The sequence below is a fragment of the Pteropus alecto genome, unplaced genomic scaffold (genome assembly GCF_000325575.1).
Source record: "Pteropus alecto unplaced genomic scaffold, ASM32557v1 scaffold21, whole genome shotgun sequence".
Lineage (NCBI taxonomy): Eukaryota > Metazoa > Chordata > Mammalia > Chiroptera > Pteropodidae > Pteropus > Pteropus alecto.
Genome location: NW_006436282.1, coordinates 15,587,137 through 15,612,111, shown reverse-complemented (window position 1 = coordinate 15,612,111; position 24,975 = coordinate 15,587,137). Strand labels below are relative to the sequence as shown.

General features: G+C 37.6%; 1 protein-coding gene across 1 annotated transcript in view; it reads right to left on the bottom strand.

Moving 5' to 3' along the window:
- DNAH11 (dynein axonemal heavy chain 11) overlaps positions 1 to 24,975 on the bottom strand; it is a 270,126-nt gene that overhangs the window by 18,166 nt on the left and 226,985 nt on the right. The window contains 8 exon segments of the mRNA XM_025046892.1: positions 5,942 to 6,133; positions 9,221 to 9,448; positions 13,067 to 13,194; positions 14,034 to 14,182; positions 15,547 to 15,740; positions 17,310 to 17,432; positions 20,208 to 20,378; positions 23,639 to 23,779. Of these exon segments, the coding sequence (XP_024902660.1) occupies positions 5,942 to 6,133; positions 9,221 to 9,448; positions 13,067 to 13,194; positions 14,034 to 14,182; positions 15,547 to 15,740; positions 17,310 to 17,432; positions 20,208 to 20,378; positions 23,639 to 23,779 (1,326 nt within the window).

Sequence of the window (24,975 nt, the reverse complement as noted above, 5' to 3'; positions counted from 1 at the left end):
CAGGAGCATTTAAAAGAGGTTCAGGTTCTACCGCTCTGGGCTTAGAGCACTAGTCTTGTAAAAGAGGTTCAGAAATTGTTTAGGCTTCTGAATAGAATTTCTTGAGAGAATAATTTTCAGTGTGTTTTAATACATTCAGTGAAAATTCACTAACACTGAGTTTTTATGCAGAATTTAAAGCAAACTGAATTATTCATAGAATGGGTTACACAGGGAAAGTTTACACAATCAAAATCTCATCCAAAAATCACAAGAGGTTATTGATTCACAGGGCCTTTGACGTATGACATGTTTTTATGGTCTGATTTACATCAGGTTTTATGATCTGATTCAGGAAAAGAAAACCAATACAATTTGAATTGGGGGTATATTTAGAACTCTATCACCTTCCAAAAGTTCAGGCAAACAAATTCCCTGGCCACAGAGTGATTTGAGGGCTCAGTTTATAGCATGACTGGTCTACCTAACTGGTTAAGGGTTGTAGTTAATGACTGTACAATGTTTTAGTCAAGAAATCACTGTATCTCCTCTTTATTTGGCTTAGCAGGGTTTGAAGTCTCTCTTTACTACCCTTTAGCTTCCTCTGAGTTTGCAAAACATGCCAGTTTGTGATGAAGCCTTTCTAGACAGGAACCTTTATACCCTTGGGGGCAATATATTGTGTCCCAACAGTTCAAGTAAAAACTTAATTATAGCCTTCATTTGTTGCATGATGTGACAGAACAAGTAAAATTGCTTCAACTAGTCCAATGTACTTGCTACATACAAGTTTATTTGAATCTGAATAAATGAATCTCAAATATGTGTTTCTTTTAAGCTGGTTTGATGTGAATGAAAAATAAAAGAGAAGTGACTAACCTGCACCATGCTCTCTCAACCTCCCCATGGACTACCTTCCATGTAGCTGAAATGGATTGGAAACAGACTTCCTAATTTTATTTCCCTTTCTGATTACATTTAATTAATGCCTGCTATCCATCTTACCATGTGATATGTATCTCTCTCAAGATTTTAATCAACTAGGGGTCTATCTTTCTCAATAACTGATTCTCTTTCCTCAAATCCTGATCTCTATTTTTTATAGATACCTTCTTGGAAAGGGCATGTCGTACAACCAAACTATGTGCACATATTAACTCTCCAGTCCTCGTAACTTTGTGATGTGCAGCAAATGACTCAGGTCAAGACATTTGAGAGACAAGCAAGTGTGTTAAAAGCCTAAGGCTGTGATGATCTGGAACACTAGTGGGAGAAACAGCAGGACACAGCACAATTCAAATGGCCACTTGGTGTTGCCAAGTCTCAGGATGTGAGAGCTGGAGAGAAACACATATGTCAACTCCTCTCTTTCTCCTCTTTATTTCTACCTCAGTCATGTATAAGATTCAGCTGAAATAAGATAGTACTGGTCAGTTTCATGGGACAGTTATGAAGAACTTGAATAAAAGTATTAAGTGATCCATTTTGTTTTCTACCCAGAACTATTACAATAATCGATTTTACATACAACATTTAAAACAAAATGTGCGAAGATCAACAGAAAATATTATTAGAAAGGTCATAATATGCTCAAAGCATGCAGACTTTTTAATTTCATTATGCAGACTTACTTTTTAATTTCACTGACTTAAAAGATAGATCTGGAATACTGATCAACACATTAAAGCTATTTATTTTTGATACTACTTATTCAAAAAGTGTTATATACTAACTGTATACATTCTGATAGCAGTCAAATTGCCTTTGAAGCTTGAGAAAATTTTGATAACAAAAATCGTAACAATCGGGGCTTCCGGTCAAGATAGTGGAAATGCTGTGCTTGCTTCCTCTCATGACCACAACAAAAAATTACAACTAACCTACAGAACAACCATCATTGAGAATCACCTGAAATCTAGCTGAACAAAAGTCTTATAATTAAGGACATACAGAAGAAGCCATATTGAGACTGGTAGGAGGGGTGGAGACGTGGAATGGGCTTGTTTCACACCCACGTGTGGCAGTTAAAAATCAAGAGGGATATCTTGGCTGCAGAAATCCCCCTTGAGGATCAAGGGGTTCCAACCCTACACTGGTCTCCCCTATCCAGGGTTCCAGTGATGGAGAGAGAAGTCCCCATAACTTCTGGCTATGAAAACCAGTGGAGATTGTGGCTAAATGAGGCTGAGCACAACTGGAGTCCCAGGAGTTCCTCTTAAAGGGCCAACACAAGGACTTACTCACTTGCTCTGAGCTCCAGCACTGGGGCAGCATCTTGAAAGGCGCCAGGGACATACTGGGAAGAACTGAACTGTCTGGCTTCTGGATGAGGGCTGGAGGGGCACATTTCTCCCAGACAGAAGTGCTGGCAAAGGGCATTGTTCCTTTGTTGAGCCCTCACCTCACCCAGCCTGCATGCGCCATATCTGAGTATCCATCAACCTGGCCAACACTGCTCCACCCAGGTGACTCTCTGAAACTGTGCCCACCCAACCTACAGGCCCGCCCAAGCTACTTCCAGTGGCTTTCCATACAAATGGCCTGTCCTCATATTGCCAACTTTTCTAAAATCTCTTGAAAGTTCACAAACTCCACACAAGTAGCATCTGGCCTCAGCATGCCCCATACTTCTTGCTAAGCAGTCCCCAGCCTGGCACTAGCAGCAGCAGGCCTCAGTTCACAGATTAGCTTTTCCCAGCTACCTCCAAGCCCAGCACAAGTGGCAACCATCTGCAGATCATTTTGTAGCTAATACCAAGTGGCCCAGGGAAGGACAGGCAGTGTCTGACCTTGGCCTGCAACAGTGGCCTCCCCAACCCCTAAAAGGCCCCAGAACCAACACACCTGGTGGACAGCTTTGGACCACACAAGAGTACACTCCAACCACCTCCACAAATGACACACCCAGAGGGCATAATAGGCAGGCACCAGAGCCCTGCTAAAGCAAATCCTGCCCCATAGGGTCAGCCCCTGTACAACAGCTCTTCCAGTGTACTCACCGCTAGTCCTCACAATCAATCAGCCTGAGGGTCAATCCCTCCCACTGACATGCCAATAGCAATCAAGGCTCAACTACAACAGCAGGGCACACATAACCCACACGGAGACAAACCTGGAGCACCTGGCTCAGGTGACCAGGGAGATAGTGCCACTGGGCCCCATAAGACATCTACTACGAAGGCCACTATGTCAAGAATAGGTGCTATAGAAGCTTTACCTAATACATAGAAACAAATACAGGGAAGTAGAAAAAATGAGGAGACAAAGAAACATGTCCTAAATGAATGAACAGAACAAAACTCAAAAAAAAAAAAAAAAAAAGGAACTAAGCAAAATGGAGACAAGCAATCTACCAGATGCAAAGTTCAAAACACTGGTTATAAGGGTGCTTAATGATCTGATCTCACTGAGAACTTCAACAAAGAGATAGGAAACAAAAATGGAGATAGAAAACATGAAAAAGAACCAATCAGAAGTAAAGAATGCAATAACTGAAATGAAAAAATACAGTAGAAGTATCAACAGTTGATTCAACGAAGCAGAGGATTGAAGGACTGAGTGATTTAGAAGATAAGGTAGTAGAAAACACTCAATTGGAACAGTAACAAGTAACAAGAAAATGAAGATACTTAAGGGATCTCTGGGACAACGTCAAGCATATCAACATTTGCACCATAGGGTTACCAGAAGGAGAAGAGAGCAAGAAATTGAAAACCTATTTCGAGAAATGATGATGAAAAACTTCCCTAACTTGGTGAAGGAAATAGACGTACAAGCTCAGGAAGCACAGAGTCCCAAACAAGGTGAGATCAAAGAGGCCCACATTAAGAAATGTCATAATTAAAATGCTGAAGGTTAAAGACAAAGAGGAATCTTAAAAGTAGCATGAGAAATACAGTTAGTTACCTATAAGGGAGCTCCCATAAGACCATCAGCTGATTTCTCAACAGAAACTTTGCAGGCCAGAAGGGATTGGCATGAAATATTCTAAGTGATGAAAAGTAAGGACCTACAACCAAGATTACTCCCAGCAAAGATAGCATTTAGAATCAAAGGCAAGATAAAGAGTTTCCCAGACAAGACAAAGCTAAAGGAGTTCATCACCACCAAACAAGTATTACGAGAAATGTTAAAGGGAGTTCTTTAAGAAGAAGGAAAAAAAAAGATAAAAATATGAATAAAATGGCAATAACTACATACCTATCAACAATTACTTTAAATGTAAATGGAGTAAATGTTCCACAATCAAAAGACATAGGGTAGCTGAATGGATAAGAAAACAAGACCTCTATGTAAGCTGTCTAAAGAGACTTGCTTTAGTCTGAGACACACACAGACTGAAAGTAAAAGGATGTAAAAATACATTTCATAAAAATGGAAAAGAAAAAAAAGTTGGGGTAGCAATATTTACACCAGACAAGATAGACTTAAAAACAAAGGCTGTAACAAGAGACAGTAATTCCACTTCTGGAAATTTCTCCAAAGAAATCCAAAGCACAAATTGAAAAAGACATATTCATCCCTACGTTCCCTGCAGCATTATTTACAATAGCCAAGAAATGGAATCAACTTGAGTGTCTATAAATAAACAAATGGATAAAGAAGTGGTACATATATACAATAGAATATTACTCAGCCATGAAAAAGAATGAAACCTTGCCATCTGCAACAACATGGATGGACCCAGAAGGTATTATGTTTGGTGAAATAAGTCAGAGAAAGAAGAATACCATATGATTTCACTTATATGAGGAATCTAAAAAACAAAAGAATTGAACAAACAAAACAGAAGTAAGCTCATAGATACAGAGAACATTTTGAGAGTTACCATATATGAAGGGGGTTGGGATGGATGGGTGAGAAAAGGGAAGGGATTAAGAAGTACGAATTTTTAGTTACAAAAATAGTCATGGGGATGTTAAGCATAGGGAATATAGTCAAAAATACTGTATTAACTATGTATGGGGTCAGATGGGTACTAGATTTATTGGTGTGATCACTTCATAAGTTATATAAATGTCTAAGTACTATGTTATATACCTATAACTGATAAAATATTTTATGTCAACTGTAATTGAAAAATAAAAAATTATTAAAACAAAAAAATTATAACAATGGTTGCCAAAGGAACATAAAACAGCTACTTATCCATATAAACGTGGATGAGTTGTTTTAAAGGCCCTTTGTAGAAAGTATGGCCTAGAGCACAACACCTGGTTGGTTTGGGAAAATATCTCTCAAATTTAACTTAATGGAAAAAGTTTCCCTTATGAGGACTAAGCCAGAAAATCATTATGAAAGGTTCCTTTTAAAAATCCAATCATTGGGTTTATAAGCGTTTACACAAATGTTCTTGATGAAGCATTTCCATTCCCATCTGTAAAATACATTTTACCTACGAAATAAAATCATTCATCTACCTTTAACTTCAAATCAAGGGGAACATTACTGAGAAAGTCACAACAAGGTGGCATCCTTAATACATAATAATGACATATGCAGGAAATGCACCATTATTTATACTTGTGACGCGCTGTAAATTGCTTCCATCATCAGGACTAATTGTAGTGATTATTAATGCAGTGTTATGAACTGTCAGAATTGCTGTATGTAATTACATTTGTGCAAATGCTTCATTACCTGCCTAATGAATCTGGCATATATGCACATGTAAACCACTGTTTTTGTTAACATAATGAAGGACATTTTTTTTTTTTTTTGCACTAAGCTGCTGATGTAGAACTGGTTTGACCTATCTTACGAAGTTTGAGCATCCACTGCTAGAAAACCTTTGATCTGGCTTATTTTCACACTTGGCAGAAGATGCATATTGGGCTCTATCAAAATGGACCATTTCAATAAGGGCTTCAAAAGAGAAATTATGGTCCATTTTGATAGAGCCCAAAGACTGGCAGATGCAGTATGCTCCTCGGGAAGAGGTTATCTGACCACTGGCACTTACATTAGGGTTTGCCTCTAAGTAGTTGCAGAGGACATTGGCACAAATGGTGAGGTCTCCAGGACTGAAAGGATAGCTGCGGCTCCAGCCCTGGGGGCCAAACCTCAGTCTCCCAGCAACACAGGCATGGAAGTAGCACAGAGCAAAGAGGATGCTTTTAAACTCCTGCTCCTTGGAGCAAACTTCAAGTGTATCCTGGGAGAAAAGAGAAGCATTTGATTATCCATCTGTATGGTTTTCAAAGTCAAAGGTCCAAGTCTTAAGTAATCTGGTAAAAGACTGAGGGAGATCTAAGACAGAGGCATAACACACATTTTCGGCGGAGCTGCCTGTCCTATGAGAGCATAACAGGAGACTGGTTAGCATTTTCCATTCTACTGACTTAAGAGAAATGCTTTAATTTTATTTTAGTTATTCTTCTGCATCCTTCTAAGTTCACTAGAAAAGGAGACAATACCTTTTGTCCAGTACTAATACTGTGTGACATCATTTCCCCTTATAAAATTTTCCTTGTAAAATCTGATGACAAAAGGACATCATCTTAGTTTCATTACTGTAGTGGAATATTAGTTGAGTCCAGTCTTCCATTGCCCCTCGTTTCATAGTAATACAGATTATCTTGTCACATGGCTATTTTCCAGCCACCCTTGAAGTCAGATGTGCCATATAATCAAGTTTTTGCCAACAGAATTTGAGCAAATGTGTCTAACTTTGTCATATATTCAAAAGGAAATTGCTTGTCCTGCTTGTAACTCTTTCCCCTTTTCTGTGGGCTAGAAATGATGACAATTGGACAGCCATGGAAACCACAGTTAGGTATGGTAGAGCCACCCATCGGCTTGGATGTGTGGCTGATCTCACGGAACAGAGCTGCTAATTACGTGTGAGAGAAATTACCGTGTTTGAATCGCTATAATTTTGTGTTGACCCTTAACTAATACAATCACCTCAACAAATGGTTTCCTCCCAATAAACTAGAAGTAAAATTCATTCTTGGGATGACAGAATGGCATATGGAAGTCTGGAAAATATATATCCTATAGACTAGATCTATAAGACATTTTTGAAAACGCAGAGGAAAAGTTGAGTCCTGGTATGCTATATTAATATGGTTATGGTCCCAACAGCCATAAAATTAAAAGGTAGAAAAAAGCCAACCGGTCTATGGCTTAAAGACAGACTTTACCCATCTTCAGATTTGGCAGTTCTGTGAGGCAAACAAGGAAAGGTCAAGGACTACTTCTTCAGCTGCGGTTGGGCAGCAGAAGCAGCTAAGGCCAAATCTGCACCTTCCAGCCTTGTCCTTTAAAATGGTCAAAGTACAGACAGTCTACATTTAAAATGGATGTGACAACCTGGGCCATTTACAAAGTATATTTAGCATCTTTGGGATGAGAGTTCAGATCTGGTATCCCGGGGGACTTCTGATAAAAGTTTAAACCAAGATTAGATTTGTTCTCTTGGTCCAGGACCAGAACTTTTTAGTTTCTTTCTGTATCACTTTCATCAGAATCCAGGGCTACCACCAAAGATAGTTCTAGAATTGGCCAGGCCACATATAATACAGACCCAAGTAAATCACTAGGCCATTTCTAGATAGTGGATGGGGTTTGAAAATACATAATCATTAAAAATAACCGTTTTATAACTAAACATCAAATAAAAGGCACGTTTGTGAAGGAAGAAAAGAGAAACCATGTAAGTGAAGTTAATCTTGAAGGATATAAAAATATATTACTTTTAAATGTAAGAATGTTCTAGGAGACCAAATAGAAGTATCAAAATTTTACTTAGGAATTATGATCTAACAAGTCAACTAGCACCTCCCTAAATTATAGATAATCCATAAAAAATCTGAAGGTACTACAATACTAAGTACATTGAGTCCATCTATACTTCATATAGCATGTAGTTTTAGCCTCAGTTCTAAAAAAAAAAATCACAAGTCAATGCCCATTTTTCAATGTGCATTTCCCTGGGGAGAGTGTCCAAAGTTTTATCAGATTATCGAAGGGGTCCTTACCAAAAAAAAAAAAAAGAAAAGAAAAAGAAAAGCTGAAGGACAATTGAGCTGAATCATATTTGTTCATAAAATGCTTACTTTTCATGAATAGAGATAATTGTTTTAGGGAGTTAGGTAAATCCTACTTAAATATAACAAACTTTTTTGTACTCACTTTGAGAAAGCGCTTGAGAATGACATAAATGGCCAAAAATTATAAATTGAAGAATAATTACAAATACAAATACATGCCTGCTGTAGTTCACAAAAAAGCATACTGCAAATCAATTCAATCAGATTATTTTAGTGCCTTCTGTTTACATAGTCTACTGTGTTTATATAGGCTACAAATTACTCAATTATTTAATTAACTATATTCTTCAAAACTATATTCTTAGGTAGCCAATTATTATTATAATTCCTTCATAAGATTGGTTGGGTATTGACCCAGAAGGTACTAGAGAAAAAGCGTATTGGCATGTTTCACAGAGAATGACAACATTTCTAGCAACAGGCTGAATATTTATCACCAAATCATATGTATTTCCTCTTTAAGGCTCATTCTACCTCCCTTGATAAGATTTCTGTTTACCAAGGACTTCTAAGAAAACAGAGGAAGGAATGGAAACTCAGAGAAATAGCAATGAAGGAAACTGCAAGACTTGATTATAATGCACATAGATTTGATGATGTGGACAAGGAGACTCACGGTAATGGAGGTACCATTGGTTTATGTATATATTAATATACTTCCATTTTATTTTGGAAGGAAATGAAAATATAAATAAGAAGGCAGTATAGATACAATCTGAAAAGGAGGGCTTTACATATACTCATATCAAAACCAGATCTAAAATTATACCAAAATTCTTCCTATGTCATTATTTTTGTCATCATCCTCAAGAACATCATCGAGAATAACAACGGTTTTTCCTCTTTCTGTAGTGAGATACTAGTCTGCCACATTTGACTTCTATGAGCAGGTTCCTCAAAGTTCATTCTCCCTAAATATGTGGCTGAAGTTTTACAGTGAAACAAATATGTTTTCTGTTCCTTGGAATAGGGAATGGCAGGGCAATCTTTTCAAGACACACACACACACACACACACACACACACACACACACACACACACACACACCCCTCACTTATCTACCTACCTACCTCTCGAGATCACTTTGTCCTTCTGCATAAGATGCATGAGCAGATGATGGATGGCTCCATAGTGTTGTGAGAAGACCCTGACTTTAGTGTCAGACCAGGCTTCTTTTGCTTTCTTACCTGATCAAAGTTGTAGAGAGCAGCATGTAAATTGGCCAGCATTCCAGTGGGGGGTTCATTCGTGATCTTGATGGAATTTTCCAGGAGTCCTTGCGGGATGATATGTTCACTTGGTGTCGGTGCGGTCTCGGCACTCATGAAAACCCTGTAATCTCTGTGGCTTCCTTGGCTGAATCTTTCAAGGAGTTTCTCCAAGGTTCCTAGCCACTTGGCTACCAAATGGACATTCTGAAAGATAATAAGGCTTATAATTTTCTGTGAAACTTAAATGATAGGATTACAACATTTTCCTACACATCAATATCTTGAAAACAGAGACTATGATTTAAAGTTTCCCCTATTATTATGTTAGGGAAACAAAACAAAATAGAATTAAAAACTGAACACATTAACTGCTCCGAATCACCACAGGCAGTCTTCGTAAACCAAAATCTCCTTCCAAAACACTTACCTATTTCCAATACCCTGAGACGGAGTTGCCCGACACTTTTCTTTGTTATAGTTCAAACTCAATTACTGAGACTCATGTGGGTTAGTTTAATCAAGTATAAAAACTAAAGGTCAGAAATGTACCAGATTACCCACTTCATTGTTTCTGATGAAAACCTCTACTCAAACTCTTACTAATTAGAATATGGGCTCGAAAGGATGTGAGGGATGAAAAGTTAGCTGAAAAAGAAAGCAATCAATCTTTGTTAAGATGTTCTGTGTATTCCCACCATGTTATTTTTCTTAAACCCAAGAGCTGTCAGAAATCACACAAAAAAACAAATGTCACCACTATCACTCCTCAATTTTCAGTTTTATGATTCACAAATTTGCTCCTCTAATACTAAACACCCAGAGAGTGCAACTTGGTAGTTGGTGCTGGGAGAGAAGTATAAAGGCCATACCTCACATACTCCTTGGCTTTGGAGAAGTCCTTGGTAAAGTGATTGAAACATCACTCCCAGGGCTATGTCTTTATTTCCAACAAAGAAAAACATTTACGATTACAACAGCTACAAAAATACTGAGAAGGGAAGCAAACAGGGATGGGAATAGTAATGTAGGTATCTTCTTTGAAACGGTTCTGTTGTAAAAAGACCTATGCCAATTCAGTTGTTCACAATATTAGGCTTTTTTTTACCCTTGGCAAATACTGAACATTGGTGGATGTCATGGACTGAATTGTGTCCCCCAAAACTGTATTAAAGTTCTAACCCACGGTACCTCAGAACGTGCCTGTCTTTGGAACAGGATCTTTAAAGAGGTAAATAAGGCTAAATACAGTCATTAGAGTGGGCCTTAATCCGACTGGTGTCCTTATAAGAAGAGATTAGGACACAGACACACACATACATGCACGCATGCACACGGAAGACCACGTGAAGACACACAGGGAGAAAACAAGCATCTAGAAGTCAAAGAGAGACACCTCAGAAGAAACCAACTCTGACGCCTTGATCTCAGTCTTCTAGCCCCCAGAACTATAAGAAATTAAATTCTGTTGATTAAGCCACCCGATCTGTGATACTTTGGTATAGCAACCCTAACAAATTTATGCAGTAGGTAAGGACTCTAAGTTTTCCCCTCTATATATCTGCTACAAGATTATAATGAGAGAACGTCTCGCACCTAATTGTGCCACTCATACGATCAAGCAGAAACAAACAAAAATAACCAAACCTGTTTTGCATGCTCAACTATGTCCTAATTCTCCCTTCTGGCCTACAACAATATTTCACTTGAACAATTACTTGAAACAAATGTGAACGTATTCTAGGCAGAGACTTTGGAGTCAGAGGACAGAAAAATCTGAGTGAGCCATTCCTGATCACAGGCACATTTTGGATCCAGCCTTGGAGCCACTCTTGAGGATACTGGCTGTGGGACTGGCTCGATTCTCCTGCCTATTTGTCCGAAGGCAGCGAGGCCTGTGCAACATTTTTAGCCAATCCACATATTTGAAAACCACCCATTTTGCCCATGAAAAATGATTTTTAAAATCCATGATGTTAATTCACAAGCCATCTGGTATGGATCCGAGATAAAGGTAGCTGCCAGACTTCCCCCTTTCTAATAGTTTTCTGTGGAGTGTGGGCTTTTGGTAAAATGCTAGCTAAACATCCCTAGAGGGGCTGTATCTGATCATAGTAATTGACCACTGTAGAGTTTGGTTCAGAATTTATTAACATGTGCGTACATATCATAGGCCTACCTTGAAATAATTTAATAGAAATTACAAACAATATAACAAGTTCCCATTAAGCTGGTTTCTTTCTTCAAAGTTTTGCTTCTCTTTTAACTTTCTCTCAAAGGGCTACTAGAAACCTCCAGGAGCTGGGACAGCCAAAAGCCTGGGACAGTCTCTTCTCCCCATTCTTCGTGTGGGTGGATGGAGGTGAGTGGAGAGGAACAGAGAAACAGTTACATTCTAAGCTACTAGCTGACTAAGAACAGAAATCCAAGATCTAGGATAGATAGCCAAATGCGCATCCTTCACAAAATTAGATCTTTCGAGATTTTTTTTAAATGGTGGAACTTACAACTTGCATTTTTCTTGGCAAGCGGTAGCTTAGCATAGATATAAAAATAACAGAAACATTTTCTTTTGAATACTATGTTCTTTTGAGGATAACTATACCCCTCCTAGGTTCTCGCCAGTCTGAGTCGCTGGACGCATGAGAACGCTCGAAGAACGCTTTCTTTTGTGGGAAGATTTCAGCATCTACTCAACTGAGCAACAACTGCTGTCTCTGAAAAAAAACAAACCACCACTGATACCCACCTGATTCTGTGAGCCTCAGAAAAGGACGTGCCATCCCACGTCCCCTTCCAGAGGTCTCTATTAAGATCTAATATGAGCAGAAGGTAATTACTCTCCCAGAAGGTTATGTTCTGCTTGGACTATGGGCAGCTTCCTCATGAATCCAATTTTATTTCTAGCAGAAATGCAAAATGCATCAATCCTGGATACTAAGGGAGGCCAGTGTCATATCTTTGCATGAGTGTGGCAGCAGGGACTAGTGGAAAGAATGTCACTTGCTGCCAAACAGACCTGGACTCAAGTATCGCTTCCTCTGCCACTTTCCAGCTCTTGGCCTTGAGGCTCTCCACACCACTGTGAGGCTTGCCTGACTTATCTTTGTAATGGGGATGACAATATCTAACCTGAACCTTTGGGCTCACTGTGCTGTAAATCAAATGGCCATTGCCAGACCTGCTGAGACAGCTGGCATGCCTTCCTGTAGTAGGAGTCAGTCAGTGTGACTCCTAGGTGCCCCCTAAGGCTGGGCTGGGCTCCACTGGTTCCTGGGCTCTTCCTAGAATCCCTAGCCACAGGAGCCACCCGAGGCCACTGGGTTATAGAATCAGAGACCCAGATAATGCTAGCCCGAAAAGGGATGAAGGGGTTGTTTAATCTCCTTAATTTACAAACAAAGGAAATGTTACACAGCTAGTTAGAGGCAGTTAGAGTTGTAGGACGTAGTATAAAAAAACCGCTCTGTGACCTTGAAGGACTGATGCAAATGAGAGAGATTAAGACAGCAGTGCTGGCCATTTACACAAGCCTGTTTGTCTTCAAGCACTACTGGAGTGTTCCAGATATCTCTTAAGTCAGGAGAGTGATGGGGTTCTCTGTAATATTGTTAATTTTAAATCACAATGACTAGGAAATCCCTCAAAAGTTGATAGCCATCCTTGTCAGCAGAGCCCCTTATCACCTTAGGCAGTGTCATTCTTGCTGAGAGAACCCACAGGACTCCCCAAATCACCAGGCGTCGTGTGAAAGGCTCATTCCTGTTACGCCGGGCAGCCCCTTGTGTTCCTTCCCAGCGTTTTCCATGAAAACGTAACACTCACTTGGAGTAGGACCCAGTGCCCTCCTTTGGAAGCGTTCTCCAGTGCCATTTCTGCCACCGTCTCCTGACCTTGTCCTAAAGACACATTGTGGAATTTTCCCGAGTCAATTGTAAACCCAAGTCTTTTGCCTGTGGGAGGACACAGCACAGTGAGAGAAAAAGTGAATCAGAGAGAGGTGAGAAGAATCTGGAATTCTGTGGTGCAGCGTCCACCTGTGGTTACCACTCCTACCTTCTAGGTCACTTTCCCAAAGGATCTAAACTAAACCTTTGTGTTTCAACAGGCAGCGTTTTGAGCTCCCAACAGCTCAAAACCAAGCCTGCGAAAATCAGTTCCTCTGGCTTTATGGTAATGAAGCTTTTGACATTTTGATCGATGGCAAGCATTGTTACTGAGCTTTATAAACTCTTGCAGGAGGAGCAACGCATTTCCCTCATAAAAAAAAGAGCAACATGTGGTAGATATCACATCATTTTGTGAAGAGATCGGCTCATTGGGTAAACGCAGGAGCCTCTCACCTGTGAGGCCGCGCTTGAATTGAGCACAGTCAGGTCACAGCTCTATTAACCTGGTATTCCCTGCGCAGGCCGTGGGGAATAGTAATCCAAAGCACAAAGCGACAGTACCTTGCACAATCGAATAGACTTGCTCTAATGACCATTATTTAGTCACAGGGGGCACAAGATTACACGAGCATGGAGAAAATTGCCCTCTGGCCCTCATATAGTCAAAAGGTAGAAAACAGTACAAAAGAAACTTGCATTATGCCAACCAGAGGAATGTGCTGTTTGAACATTTCTTCAGACTACAGTGTTATTAGCCTTACATTTTCCATACACTCAATCTCTAATAAAAGAGGGGGGAAAAAAAAGAAACTAAGATAACTGTGAACTGAAAGGAAGGGTGGGTGGGCACTGGGTGAGAAGGAAGGTGGGAGGGCAGGCCGGCAAGCCTCCTGGCCGCTCACCAAGGATCTCTAGGTCTTTGAGGGCATCCACCCCTGGGGACAGGATGAAGAACACGGGGGTGGCAGGGCTGCTTTCTTCAAATGCTTTAACTAAGTCCAATCTGGTCCTCTCCACATATTTTGCACCCAGTTTTTCCTCCACGAAATTCCTATGAAAAAGAATAATGCAAAAAGAATGGTCGGGGCTTTTGACCTTGAAAAGTGTCACAACTTGGATCAGCTTAAACCACAGGCACAGGAAGGAAGAAAACCGTGTTTTGAACATGAGATCTTTTGTTAGAATGACAATATGAATCCAACTAGATTCGTGCAGTAGTCTCCGTGAAAGCGCTCTCTGCTTTTGAAGTTTTGAAAATCAGAAGCCTCTATTCCATATTGGGGGACTACTGAGAATACCCCCAAGTACCATCAGCTGCCTGCATATGGCTCTGTATCCCCCAAATCCCCTACCAGACCCCCCATTACTTATTAACAGTTCATTAGATTTGCCACAGTGCAATTTTCCAGCCTGCTGGGCTTCTCATGAATATACAAATGCTTTTTGGGGTGTTTCTAACACAGGGAAGCTCAATTAAGCAGGGATTATTTTCCAGCAGCACCAGATTTAGCAGAAAGTAAGTAGTACTAAGCAGAATTAACTTGTAAAGTAGGGTTCGGCAGAGGCGTCTGCAAAAGGAAAATTGGCTGAACTAGACAAAGCCGAGGAAAAAACCTGAAACACGTGAACACTATTGAAGAAAGAGGATCACTATAGGGAAGGAGGCTGAGAATTCTTTCGTTGGTGAATTCAAATTAGAACACGACTTGTGTGAATTAAGCAGCATATTACCATTTAGAAGCCAAAAGGCCAAAGAAAAAGGACATGCAAACCAAGATGGAGACAGGGCTTTCTGGTCTTAAATGGCATTGGTTGTAAAGTTATGGGGCTATGAGTGTCTCCACGAAAGGAATTCATTTTTGTTTGACATGCAAAATCACTGGAGCCAAAATGCTACCTCTGAATAAAGGCAACGGAAATTACACTTGGATAATGCATGTTCCTGGCCTCTGAACTCTGCTGACAGCCATCTCTCTTCTTAGAATACTTCCATCGGTTCCCTGTTTCCACAGCAGATTTCAGAAATAAGCTTTTCAGAGTCCAGAGTGCTAACCACTGCACCATGAAACACACTTTTAGATTACAGCATGGGGTATACAGTCAATATTATTGTCATGGTTGTGTGTGGTGCCCGATGGCTGCTAGAGTAATTGGGGGGATCACTTCACAAATTATAAAAATGTCTAACCATTGTACTGTATACCTGAAGTATTTTAAAAAAATAAATAAGCTTTTCAAGAAGGATGTCCTGAGTCTGTCTATAGACAGACTCTGTCTCATGTTTAGCAAATTTTAACAACAGTAGTGATTACGATATCAAAATTTCAGCAGAACTGCTTCTAATCAAGATGAACTATAAATGCCTTCACCAGATTCTACCAGTCCTTAAGACCAGGTTAACCTGCATTTCCTCACCTGAGAGCATATGTTACTCTGTCAGGGCGCATTGCTCTCAAAAGAATCAGCTTCTGTATTAAATTTTTCTTCTTCCATTCTTGCGGTAACTTTTCTTTTTCTGGACACTCGGATTCTACCCACTTCCTCCACTGCTTGGCAGATCCTTCAACATCTCGGTCTAAGCCTCGAAATTCATCCATAAGGGCTACTGCCTGTAACACACGGGGGAATAGATAGGAATGGTGTGTATGATAGCTCAGCATATGAGATAAAGACTTGTGAATGCATCAAATCCTATGTAAACAAGTTGCGCCGGATACTCTTCATTTCTTCTCCAAATTTGCTCTATACCCCTCTTCTGCCCTGCTAAGAGGGTAATCTCTAGGAATTACTTGCACTAAGCTCCCTGGTTCTCTGGCCTGGTTGGGTTTGGCCAACAGGAGGCACTAGCGAGAGACTGGAGGGCTATGGAAGAGAGAGGCCGGGGTATTTTCTCCCCAGCTGTTTCCCTATTGTGATACAGTGTGGCAGTGACTATGTTCCCCCCAAAATGCCACAGCTCCCGGAGGCTGTCTCCCCATAACTTCATTTCTCAGTCATTTTAGTAACTGCTCCTTTTCCTCCTTTTTTTCTTCGCCACCCCTGGTTGATTCCCTTATCCTTCTTCCCATACTATGAAAATTATACTCTACTCTCCGTAACTTTTTTTTAATCACCCCTTTGAATGTGCCATTTGTTTTCTGCTGAGACCCTGACTGATACACGATTGAATTTATAATTCTAAAGTACAATTCTAAATAAATTCTAATTAAAAATTCTATTAAAAAAATAAAAATCTAAACATACTGTAATATAAGGGATAATATAGTTACTTTCAATGCATAGAAATGGTCCCTTCTTAGAAAAAAAAGTCGGGCAAAGCTTAGCATATGATGAGCCTCTTCGAGGAATTCCAAAATTTGTATAGCAAGTGTGGAAGAATAAGCTCTATAAAAAAATTCAATTTATTGGGGGTAACATTGGTTAACAACCATATATAAGTTTCAGGTGCACATCTATATATTCCATTGTGTGCTCACCACCCAAAGTCTAATTTCCTTCCATCATCATATATTTGACCCCTTTTACCCTTTTTATTTGGCCCCCACTCCCATTCACCTCCAAAAAGGAGGTAATATCCAAAATAAGCTCTTAATAATAGGATCTTCTGACAGAAAAATAAAAGCAGTATTGATAATTGGGGTTGAAAAATACTATCGTTTCTTTCTCTACAGCATTCTGTTCTGCTTAAACATTTTTACAGTGATAATAAACTACTGCATTATTGTATAATTAACAAAACTATGAAAAAGTGAAGAAATATTATAAAAAAGAAAACTACATAAGGAAGTTGGATTCAGGTAAATTGAAAAAATATTCATTTATATTCCTTGACTTTGTCAAAAGCCCCGAAGACTACACATATTTATTAACAACTTTTGCCCATAAATAGGTCAATAGTTCCTTTACTTCCAAATAAGAAATCAATCAATTTAATTGTACACTTGAAAAGAATACACTATTGTATATCAACTATAATTAAAAAATAAGTTTTAAAAAAAGAGCAAAATAAATTAGTCGATTTAGTAATAAGATTAAGTAAAGACTATCACATTATATAGCATATTTCTACAACTGAAATGCTGTATATCACCTGTATTTTTTAAACTACATTCCCACATTTGAGAGAACTGAGATTTTAAATAAAATTTAGAAATTGAAAGATCGTGTTCCTAACATACCTTAATAGCGCTCCATGACTGAGTAGTTAGAAAGTCGACAGGACTCAGGTAAGTGTGTTCGACAGTGAACCGAAGCAGGAAATCCAACTCCACAGGGTCTATCTCTTTCTTTCTCAATAAAATCTTGAGAGTACACGAAATTGAAAAGGGTCATTTGGTTTACATCAAAAACACGATACAGGAAGCAGTCACCACTTAATAAATATGATTGAATAGGTAGAACCAAGTCTTCTGAAAACGTCTATAGAAATATATCTGTGCTATAGTTGAAGTAAGGAATATTAGATTATGCCCATGATCTCAAAACTTTGATCAGAAATCTAATAGCAAATAATAGCAAATAATCAAATAGGAAATAATTACAATTTTAACACTTATGCCTATTAGCAATATATTCGAAATATGCTTTCATATTTAGTATACTGCTATTAAATCAAACTTGTCTTAAAATTTGCTATACAAATTAAGAAAGTCTTAGAAAACATTGGACTGAATCACTAAATAGAAGATAGAACTAGTATTATAAGTTAGTTGTGGTATATAAATTATACCCAATACTCTAGATGTCTGAAAGATTTTTCTTATATTTGAGAGTATATTGAGAAAGACTTGAAATTATTGTTTGCTAAACAACACATCATGAATTTAAAAAAACTAAGACACTCTGATTATAGAACTGATAAGAAATCCATAGAATATTTGGGGGGGGGCACAAATGAAATATTCCTAATTTCCACATAAAACCTATAATGCCTTATAAATTAAACATGTAAAATGTTTGACTTTAAAGCTATTTTTAAATTCTAGATATTTTAAAAATGCATTGGGGTGACAACATGCATTAAAATATTATATTAGGTAATTAATTTTTCTTAATTCAACTTAATTTATTTCAACAAACAAGAAACTGTCCACATATATATGAAGCTTTGATTTGTGTAGATTGTTAAGATTTGAGATGATTATAATTTACAGCTTCTAAGGGGAAATTTTAAATAAATATGCATGCATGTGTGCATGTCATGTGTTATCATTCCTGATCCATTATAATTCATGAGTAATATATATAAACACAAATTACAGCAAAAAAACCCCCCAAATAATCCTGTTAAAAAATGGGCAGAGAAACTGAATAGACATTTTTCCAAAGAAGATATACAAATGGCCAAAAGATACATAAAAGGTGCTCAGTATCACTCATTATCAGAGAAATGTAAATCAAAACCACAATGAGATATCACTTCACACCTGTTAGTATGGCTATTAGCAAAAATATAAGAGATGACAAATGCTGGCGAGGTGTAGAGAAAAAGGAACCCTTGTTGGCACTGTTGGTGCAAATATAAATTGGTGCAGCTGCTATGGAAAAGAGTATTGCAGTTCCTCAAAAAATTAAAGGTGGAACTACCTTAGGGTCCAGCAATTCCACTTCTGGGTATATATCCCAAGGAAATGAAATCACTATCTCAAAAAGATATCTGCATTCCCATGTTTATTGCAGCATTATTTACAATAGCCAAGACATGAAAACAACCTTAAGTGTTCATGGATGGATAAATGAATAAAGCAAATGTGAGGCATACACACACACACACACACACACACACACACACACCTGTATATATATGTTATGATTCAACCATAAAAAAGGAAATCCTGCCATTTGCAACAACATGGATGGACCTGGAGGGCATTACGCTAAGTCAGACAGATAAAAACTCTATGATCTCCCTTATATGTGAACTCATAGATACGAAGAACACACTGGTGGTTGCTAGAAGCAGGAGTTGGGGGTGGGTGAAATGGGTAAAGGTGATTAAAAGTCAGACTTCCAGTTATAAGATATGTAAGTCCTGGGGATGCCATTTACAGAATGGTGAATACAGTTAACAACACTATTGTGTATTCAAAAGTTCCTAAGAGAATAAATCTTAAAAGTTCTCATCACATAAAAAAATGTAACTATGTGAGAGGAAAAATGTTAACTAAATTTATTATGGTAATCATTTCATAATATATACATATATGAAATCATTATACCGTATACCTTGGACTAATATAATGTTATATATAGATTATATTGCAATAAAATGGAAAAAAATTAAAACAAAAATTTTGTTTTATAATGCTTTGTTCCTGTTTATCACATACATTATAAAATGCCTATACCCGAATAAATACAAATACAAATACTAAAAATATGGATAGTTTATCATTATTAACAGCAAGTATTTATAAAATGCCTTCTTTGGGTGAGGCATTTTGGAGGACACAAAATAGATAAGACATCTTTTATCAAGCTCTGGATTGACAGAAAAAGTTATACAGCAAAAGAACTAATAATAGGACAACATGCTTATTTTATCTAGAAATGTGATCCTTGATGTTTTTTTCTTATCATAGGCACCTTTATTTAAACAAAATCTTTTGCAGAAGTCCACATTGAAAACAGTAAAAGGGTAGTAGGTCTCTCTGAATGTGGGAGTGTGGAACCTGGAGCTCTTTTTTATCCATTCACTGTTTTTTAAAGGGGCTCTGAGAAACTCCTAGGACCACTCAGATCTGGATTCCTAATTCTAATGTTGAAGAATCCCCCTGGCAGTACCTGGGAAGGTGTCTGGAGGACCCGAAAAGGTGAGAAGATCTCACTGATCTGTTTTTCAGGGTGACAGCTAATGTGGTTGCTTACAGTGCCTACCCATCCAAACCAATGCACTGTGACTGACTAGAAGGTTCTCATATGCCCAGGTTCCCCTAGGGAAACTCAAACTCTCCTCATGCCACCAAGGGCTTCCAAAAAACAGGTGTCTATGCTTCCCTTTGGCAGAAATAAAGTACCTAATACACGGAGATATGTGACTGGTTCTGAGGACTTTTTCCAGTGACTGGTTTCCTCACCTGAAAAGCCATCTGGGACAGGAAGGTGAGCTTGTCCTTCTCAAACAGCGCCTGGCTGGTGTAGAGGAAGATGGCGTGGGTTATGCTCTCTATCAGGATTGAGAGACGCCCCTGCATATCTTCCACCTTGTCAGCCTGCTTGATTGCTCTGTGGAACAGCATGTTGAAAGCCTGGGGGAATTTAAAGTGACTGTTAAAGGGTGAAAACTGTCACCTGGATATCTAGCTAGCCCCAGACACGCAGGGCAACAGTTTAAGGTTTATCTATGGGGAGAGAGAATAGGACAGGATTTTTGTGAGGATGATATGAGCTCTTAGAACAGTTCCTCGCACATGGTAAATGTTCATTAAATGTTTGCTGCCATTACTACTATTATTAACGTCATTCCATAAAGTCTACCCACATCTCCTTCCTAACCAACTGAATCGCACTGTCCTCTGTGCATTTATTTCTCTTATAACTATTGAGCATTTAAAAATGTGTGTATGGGCAATACACGTGTCTCAGTATATGACGCGTCTGTTCAAACCTTTCATCTGTTTTTTAATTGGGTTGTTTGTCCTATTGTTGAGTTGTACAAGTTCTCTATATATTCTGATATAAATTCTCTGTTAGATATATGTATTGGAAATACTCTCTAGTCTGTGGCTTGCTTTTCATTTTCTTAATAATGTCTTTAGAAGACCATCATTTTTTTAATTTGGTAAGTTTCAGTTTTTTTCTTTCTAATGTATCCTAAGAAATATTTGCTTAACCTGAAGCCCAATGATTTTCTCCTAGAAATTTTATAGCTTAACCTATTCATTTTAATTTTGTATGTAGTGTGATGTAACATTTGAGGTTCATTTTATTCCATGTGGATATTCAGTTGTCCCAGCACCATTTGTTGCAAAAACTATCCTTTCTCTCATTGAATTCTCTTGGCATCACTGAAAAATCAGTTAACCATACATTTGTGGGTCTACTTCTGGAATTCCTATTCTGTTCCATTGATCTATATATTTTTCTTTAGGTCAGTTAGGGTAGGTTTATAATAAGTCTTGAAATTATGTACTTTAAGTCTCCATATTTGTTCTTTTTCAAAATTATTTTAAATCCTTTGCATTTCTACACAAATTTTAGAATCAGCTTACCAATTTCTAAAAATAAAAAAAGCTTTCTTGATTTTGCTTGAGACCGAATTGAATCTATGCATCAATTTAGAGAGATGTGACATCTGAATAATATTGAATGTTCCCAATCAAAATCATAGTATATCTCTCCACTTATTTAGGCCTTCTTCAGTTTTCTTGACAATTTTTTTCAGTATGTAGATCGTGTATTTGTTTTGTCAGAATTATCCCTAAAAGTTTCATGGCTTTGGAAGCCAATATAAATAGTATTGAGTTATTAATTTTAATTTCCTGTTCCTCATACATAGAAATATAATGGATTTTCTGTATTGTCTTTATATCCTTTAATCTGGCTAAAAACTCACTTCTTAGTCCTAGTATGTTTCTTATAGATTTCTTATGATTTTCTATATACCTGATCAGGTTATCTGTGAAAAAGATTTTTTCTTCTTTTTTAAAACTGTCTTGTATTGTATTATTGCACTGACTATAACCTCCAGTGCAGTGTTGAATAAAAGTGTTGCGAACAGACATCCTTGTCTTGTTCCTGATCTTAGGGAAAAACATTCAACTTTTCAACATTGAGTATAATGTTAGTTGCAGATTTTTGTAGATGCCCTTTATCACAATGAGAAGTTACGTCTATTTCCAGTTTGCTCAGAGTTTTATTTTTTTAAACCAATTTTTGAAATTTGTCAACTTCTTTGTCTGTATCCATTGAAATGACTATGTTATTTTTCTCTTCCATTCTATTACTATGAAGAATTACACTGTGCGATTTTTGAGTGCTTAGCCAACTTGCATTCCTGACATAAATTCCACTTGAGCTTATATAAGTTAAGCTTTTTATATGTGGCTGGATTCAATTTGCCAATCTCTCCTTAAGTAGTTTTGAAACCATGTTCATGAGGAGGCTACTCTTAGTTTTCTTTTCTTGTAAGGTCTGAGTCTAGTTTGGGTATTTGGGTAACTGGGCTGACACTACTGATTTAGTTTTATTATTCTCCTTATACATTGTGGTTGTTCCAAAATCCAACTGTCTGCTTCTCTGAATTTTTGCACATTAGTTCCAAATCACTAGAATGTGCTAGTTATTCTTGGCTCTTCTCTTCATTATTTCCCATATCCAGTCCATCTCCAAGAACTGATTATTCTAGTTTCAAATCATATCACAAGTCTATTCATTTCTATCTGAGTCTTTCATCATCATTATCAGTCATCGACTTAAAACCTTTCAGTGGCTTCTTTTTGCACACAAACTAGAACCCCACATCTCGATAGGGCCCTCGGGGCCTCATGTGACTAGAGCCTCCCACCTCTCTAGACTCATGTCTTGCCATCTCCTCCCTCACTCATTACCCTCCAACCATATAAATTCATTCACTACCCGGAATCCCAAACTTTCATGACTCACATATCCTTGTTTTCTTCACTCATTTTATAGCTAAATCCTATTTATCCTCCAGGAATCAGCTATAATGTCACTTCTGAGAGGCCTTCCCTGAGCTCTCTGTAAAACAGCCCCTCTATCTCTATTATTCTCTCACATTGTACCAATCGCTCTTATACATACACGTGTGCACACACACACACACACACATCCCTCCCTATATATCACCACTCACGTCTGCTTTTCTCAAAACTGTACACTTAGTGACCAGCACTGCATCTAGCACCATGATTGATCTCAACAACTACTTGTTTAAAAATGGACTGACAGAATGAATGACTATTGCCCAAAGGCAGAATGGTGCAAAGTAAAGAGTGTGGGCTTTGGAATCAAACAGTTACAGATTCAAATCTTAGCTCTTATAATTATGAAATGTAAATTCTTGGGCAATTTATTTAACATCTAAAAATGTTAGTTTTCCTTTTTTAAATAGAGATAAAATAATATACTTTATTGAGATGTTTCGGGCATAAGAATGAACCAAATTACGAAAGTGCCTTATATGTAACAATGGCTTAATAAATAGTTCTCACACTTTCTCTCTCAATACCAAAGTAAAATAGGAAATCTTTTTTATAAGACACCGACGTTTTCACAAAAAAATTAGAGGAGCCTCAAGGAGAATTCCCTTATATACAATAAATTCTGGAAGACTCTGTTTAAGAAGAAAAACAAATGTATTATAACATCACATAGTTAAGCTTTATTGAAAATTATAAATGAAAGTAACAGAGAATGAGGCTGTTTTGGCTTTTTGTTTTGCTAGCTAGATCCTCATAACTTCTCACTGGGTACATTAATTACTTAAAAATAAATTCTAAACTTCCAGAAACAAGTTTAAATTTTTTCCAAGCCTATTCAGCATTACCTTCAGAGAGAATTGATAGATGGGGTTGATTTTTCTGAGGTCGTTAATAACAAAATAAAGAAGAGATGCTCTCGCTGCCACTGGTCTATAACATTCTCGGGCCTCGTTGATTTTCTTTTCATTTTCTTTAGCTTCAATCACCTATGGTGGGATGAAACAACATAAGTAATTTTTACTATTCATATTCTCTATATGGATCCAAGTGATGGAAGGAACATATCTGAAATAAGAAATTACTAGTATTAAAATAGATAACATATGGCATCTATGTGCTTGAGCTGTTCTAAAATTATTAAATTCATAGTTAAAACAATTTAAATGTTATATTTGTTATAAATATTAAAATATTTAAATAATAATAATTTAAATTTTTTTCATATGCTAAGTTTTCAGTGAGAATGGGTATAACTCTAGCCATTTTATGGCGACAGATTAAACAAACCTGATTGTTTTTGGTTCTATGGAATTTGTTCTGAGTAATGTAACCTTCCTGCCTCCTCTCTCTCTTTCAGGGGTTAATAACCCAGCTATATCACTTCCCAGGGATAGCTCTTAAAAGTCTGCTGGGTCAATTCAATGCCAATAGCTTTATTAGTCAACAAGGTATACAAAAGCAGCCAAGGTCAATAATATATCCACTAGCCACACTTACTAAAAAGCCTTTATAGGAAGACTCTCATGACTGTCTAATTTTGACTTTGCACCAGATCATCCATATGCTCATCTATTTCCATTTAGTTCATTTTTATGTATTGGCCTCTGGGTACATTCAGAGATATTAAAAAAAAAAAAAAAAACCACTATCGACCAAGATATTCCTTTTTATTCAAGGCTCAAATATTTATTTCTTTTATCTAGGACTACTTCTGGTCCTATAGGTTTATTTTTCCAACCTTTTTTTTTATAGACTTGATTCATCATATTTATGTATAAAAGGAAATAAAGAAAATGTAGAACAGAAAAAGAAGTCCCTATATGGCACTGTATTAAGAAGACAGGAAGAGACATTTTAAGACAATTAGACATTTTAAGACATTTAAGACATTTTAAGACAATTAGAAGTTCATTTGAAAGGTAAGACCTAATTTACTTAATTGCTCTAATCTTTACCATCTCATGAGCCACCTAGAATTCCTTTTAAGCGAAAGGAAAGAGTAATTTGGGATTCCATTTCCTTGTTTAAATTAAGACAAATACATTGGATGTGTGGTGACACAGCCTCCACTGGGTAATTAGTAGATTACTTAGTAGTGAGGACATTCCAGAAAACAATAAGGCTTCCTCTCATTTTGAAATAATGGAATTTTAAGGGTTAATGGCCACTTGTTAGAGTCCAA